Source organism: Phaethon lepturus, unplaced genomic scaffold (assembly GCF_000687285.1).
Source record: "Phaethon lepturus isolate BGI_N335 unplaced genomic scaffold, ASM68728v1 scaffold25678, whole genome shotgun sequence".
Taxonomy (NCBI): Eukaryota; Metazoa; Chordata; class Aves; order Phaethontiformes; family Phaethontidae; genus Phaethon; species Phaethon lepturus.
In genome coordinates, this window is record NW_010558667.1 from 1,273 (window position 1) to 5,938 (window position 4,666).

The 4,666-nt window shown below is 51.9% G+C and overlaps 1 protein-coding gene across 1 annotated transcript in view; it reads right to left on the reverse strand.

Moving 5' to 3' along the window:
- Nucleotides 1-2,592: 2,592 nt before the first annotated feature.
- Nucleotides 2,593-4,666, reverse strand: part of LOC104625502 (centrosomal protein of 164 kDa-like) — a gene marked incomplete at its 3' end in the record, with an annotated part of 2,597 nt that continues 523 nt past the window's right edge. The window contains exons 2-4 of the mRNA XM_010293145.1: nucleotides 3,363-3,456; nucleotides 2,890-3,001; nucleotides 2,593-2,710 (exon numbers count right to left, since the gene is read on the reverse strand). Coding sequence (XP_010291447.1) covers nucleotides 2,593-2,710; nucleotides 2,890-3,001; nucleotides 3,363-3,456 — 324 coding nt within the window. The remainder of the gene's footprint in view (nucleotides 2,711-2,889; nucleotides 3,002-3,362; nucleotides 3,457-4,666) is intronic.

Below are 4,666 nucleotides of genomic sequence, written 5' to 3' on the forward strand. Positions count from 1 at the left end.
ACATGCCCTCCGACAAGATGTCTTCACCCCTTCTCTCCTGAAACTTAGCTTAGCAGCAAAATCCCACATTCGCTTCTCCGGAAGGGTTTAGAATGGAAGGGCCATCACAAAAGACTTAATCCTACCTCATTCCCACCTGCTCCTTCACCAGCCTCTAGTCTGCTGCAACTCCCCATGGCTTCTCTGGTTTGGGTCGTCTCTGCTTTCACGCACAGACAGAGACCGCCGCTCCCTTGGCATTCAACCTGCAAGTCTGCCGTAAATTTCTCTCCCCACACTCCTGGGGCTTGATCTGTCCTTCCGCTTGCTCTTGTCGCTTCTGCTTGTACTCCAGCACCATCAGACTTCTGGGCAGTGCATTTCCCACAGAAATCTACCGTAAGACTAAGGCGTTGGGGTTCTGGCCTGTGGCACAGTTTCATATCCTCAGAGCCCTGCTCCCTCTCCGACTTCTGGGTAGGACTTGGCATCCGAGCTGAGGATGACCCCAGGAGCGGATGAGGCGGGAAAGTCTCTTCTGCAACGGAGTGCACGTCCTTCTGTCTCCCAGACTCGTGGTGTGGAGAGAAGTGATGGCTCGCTCCCAGTACCTGGGGTGCATTATCGTCATGAGAACAGGCAGAATCGCTGGTATCACACTCCGATACCAAGCCACTTCCTTCATCCTTTCTCCAGCCATCTTTAGCAGGTGAAAAGGCAGGTTTTGATGTAGGATCCACTGCAGAATGAAGACTCGCGTCTATTCCTCTCTTCACATCTACCCCTTGGAAGCAGGGTAGTATATCGGCGATCCCCTGAGGGACTGCAGCACGGCTCTCTAGCGTACCATCGCTACCAGCTACTTCTATATCTGTTCCTGCTTCCATCAGTTTTAAACCCTCTCTCTCAGGTCTGCTGATGGTCTCATGCCTCTTGTATAGACTGATAGCTTGAACCAAAGACTCATCTTCAACTTTTCTCTTACTCCTACTCTCAGATACCTTGCCATAAGATCTCAGCTCTTCCTCAGCATATGGAAGATCAGCCGTCTCCTGCCAGCTCCAGCCATCTGTGGGACTGGCATCAGAAAGATTCACTTCATTGTTCCTGCAGTAAAAGCTTTCTTCTTCTCTGGTTTGCAATACATCTGGACTTCTTTGCACACACCCACCCGGTCCTGTAGACTTCCCTCTGACCGAGGCGTGATGATCAGGCTTATGGCCACACTTGTCCATCACGTCTTTCATCTGCCACTCTTCTTTCAGCGCTTCATCTTCAAGGAGTAGGATTTTGTATTCAAGGGCCTCTACTAGAGTTTTGACATTCTTGAAGTCTTGTGAACAGGATTTCTCCAATGCACACAGAGGTTGCGCTGGTGTCCTAACCTCTAAATCATCAGACTGTGAGTCAGAAGAGTCAAGACAAAGCTTGTCTTGCATTTCTAAAGGCATATATTGGTCTTCGTGGATGTCTACATCCAGGCTGCTAGAACAGGGAACTTTTCCTAAAACTTCCTCCCCATCAGGTAAGGTCTGGCATGGTCTGCTGAACTTGGAAACAAGCAAGGGACGCAGTTCGTTTGGCCACGTGCCTGCAAATACTCTCCTCGAGTCACTTCTGTCTGACGATCTCCCTTGGCCTTCCTCAAGGCAGCCTTCATCTCTACTCTGGCTATCTGGATCTGGCTCAGGCCTCTCCTGCCCGGGGGGCAGAATGACAGAGAGCACTTGGCAAAGGGATGTTGAAGGAAGCATCCCTGGCTGCATTTCCTAAGTAGATAAATATTAGCAAGTAACTAACATGCAACTATATCTACCCTTATCTATCTCAAGTAGAGATAGAGACTTAATACACAATTTCTTATACAAATAGGCACGTAATTTTTTGACCACTTGAAGTTATACCTACGCACACGAGAGAAATCTCTGTGGGAAAAGATTGTGCCTTGCGTTGTCACTCAAGGCGTAGACCTCTTCAACTCAGAAAGCCTCAAGACTTCACTTTCAGCATTTTCCTTCATTACTACCGCTTTCATTATTTGAAAAGGGAATTTGGTTATGCTTGTTGCAGATACAAACAGCAACGCAGACTAACCTCTCACATCTACACCTGTGTTCCTCATCTGGGTATCACAGCAACACATGCATGGACACAGTATAAACACTATTTGTTGGCCTCTCCAAGGAAGGAAATCTCTCCAGCGCTCTGAATACCTGCGGCTGAGCACCAGCATCCTTGGCTGGTACCAAGGCTCATGCCATATCCTTCTCAGCAAGAGCATCACAGGGCTGTGGCACCCCCACTCCAGGTGTGTCCTTCTACAGGAAAACTTCCCTACTGCTGTGGATCTGTGACACCACTTCTGCTGGATTTTCACCAAACTCAGCCAACCCTGCTGGACAGGATCGCTTGTCAGGGGATCGTCATTCTGAACCCAAAGCAGCAACAGCACAGACCCTCTAATTCACAGCCACCCATTCATCCTCCAGCCAGCCCTCCCCAGCAGCAGAGTCTACTCACTGTGGGTCGCTTCAGGGACTGCTTCTCCTTCTTGTCTTTCTTCTCTTTCTTTTCTTTTTTCTTCTTCTCTTTCTTTTTCAGGCTGCCACGTGCCAGCAGCTTCTCTCGCTCCTGAATGACAAGCTCTCTGTAGTGGTCATCACAGGGGTGGTCCCACGTGGACTGGCCGTTAGCAAAGTTGAAGTAGTAGATATCCCCAGTGATATCCTGGCTGCTTGGCAAAAACCGCAAGGAAAGTGAGAACGACACTTCCCCATCCACTGGAAGTACATCTGCAGCAGCATTACACCCCCTCACCAGCCAGGACCCTGCCACCTACGTGGGCAGCACACGGCAGGGGAAGGGCAAGGGAGGCCAGGAACCCAACGGGACTCTGCTGACAGCTCTCACCAGGGCTTCCACTCGGGTGGTAACGGGGCCACGATGCCTTCCTTGGCCAGCCATATCAGCTCTGGCTCCTTCTCAGGGTCAATCCCGATCTCCCGTGCAAAATCCTGGATTTCTAGAAATACCAGAGGAAGCTGTGGAGATGGTCTACGCAATTGAGCCACCCCTCCTCAGCTAAAGCCATGGGCACACTGGGAAACCCTGATCCCGAAATGAAGCTGCTCGGGGCTGCCAGCATAGCCCCATGTGTCACTGAGCACATCCTCCTATTCTGGTAAAGCAGGGAGACAGACTGCAAAACAGCATTGATCTTTACAACCAAAAAGCTAGTTTTTCAGCTCCGCCTTCTAAGAATTCCACTTTTTTCTACCCTCTCCACCCATGCTCTCCCTCATTCTCATTTTCTTAATACACTTAGAAGTGACTTGCATGCTGGAATCCTTATCACAGCTCCCGAGAGGACAGGCATCAGTTACCTTGCTCGCTGGGAATGTACGTCTCATCGTAATCTTCTTCCAGGATGAGCTGGTCCCCAATGCGCACCATAGCTCCTGCCATGGCTCCCTGCACCTGGCAGCAACGCAAAATCACAACCAGCAACCGCACACAGCAATAAAGCTGCCTCATCACACAGCACGTGGCAGAGCCCCGCGGGAAGCTCGACACCGGGGCCGCGGAGGGGAAGGGGGTGGGCTGAGGCTGCCGAGCATGGCCGCAGCCAGGAAGGGCAGAACTGATGGATTCTGGTAAAGGCAGGAGGACACGGCTAAAAGCGCTGGGCAGCAGGCCACAGCTCAGAGTGAATTAACAGCACAATGAGAGGGGAAGAACTACTACATTATTCACAAGCATGTGTCCCCACCTCCCCTACGAAAGGTAGGGGCTGCTGGCACTTGGTGTTGCTTTACAAGTTGTTTGGTAGTGAGGAGTTGAGCCCACCCGCCAGCTGCACACTGCTTGGAAACACCATGCAGGGCACAGCCTCCACTTCACAGCTCCGCACCTGCCCTGAGGCTAAAGGGGTAAAAAGGTGCCCTGGTCACACCACCCACAGGGAAGAAAACACACACAAGGCAGACCTCTCCACTCCGCTTCCAGCGCTCTTCCACTGCGGTGCACACAGCGAAAGGGAATCAAATTCCTTCCACACACGCTTCACAGGGGCTGCAGAAACAGGGAGCAGAGCTGAAGCAGCACAGAAGTTATAACCAGAGCTACTCCCCTCCCCCGGGCTTTTAAGCTTCTACACAAGAAGAGCACTTGCATCAGGCACATTTTAAACAGGCAAAAAGAAGCTGAAATGAGAAAGGGAACAAGAGAAAGAGAGAAAACGGCTTTCCCAGAGCACAGCACCGCTTTTTGAGAGCGGTCCCCAAGCTGAACCAGCGCTGCCCAGGGACGAGGCAGCTTCCCGCTGCACCTTCCCAGAGGACAATTTGGAAGCTGTGAGGGGACCCTAATTTGACGCATCCCATCTGTGGGGAACAGCTTTGCTATTTAACTCAAAGCCTGCAGGCAGCGATTTAGTCCCACCACAGCTGGGCCCTTACAACCCCTTCACCACAGGTTGAGGCGGCCATAAGTTAATTTCCCCACCCCAAACATCCCCAGCTGTGGCTCTGGGTGGCCACATTTGGCCAGCATTAGCCTCGCACAGGCATGTGGGGAGCCAGGCCAGGTGGCTGAGCAGCAGCGGGAAGGGGCTGAGCAGTGCTAACGCGCTGATGATGACCACCTGGAGCAGGATCACCACACCCCTGCCTGTAACTGAGCCTTCGCC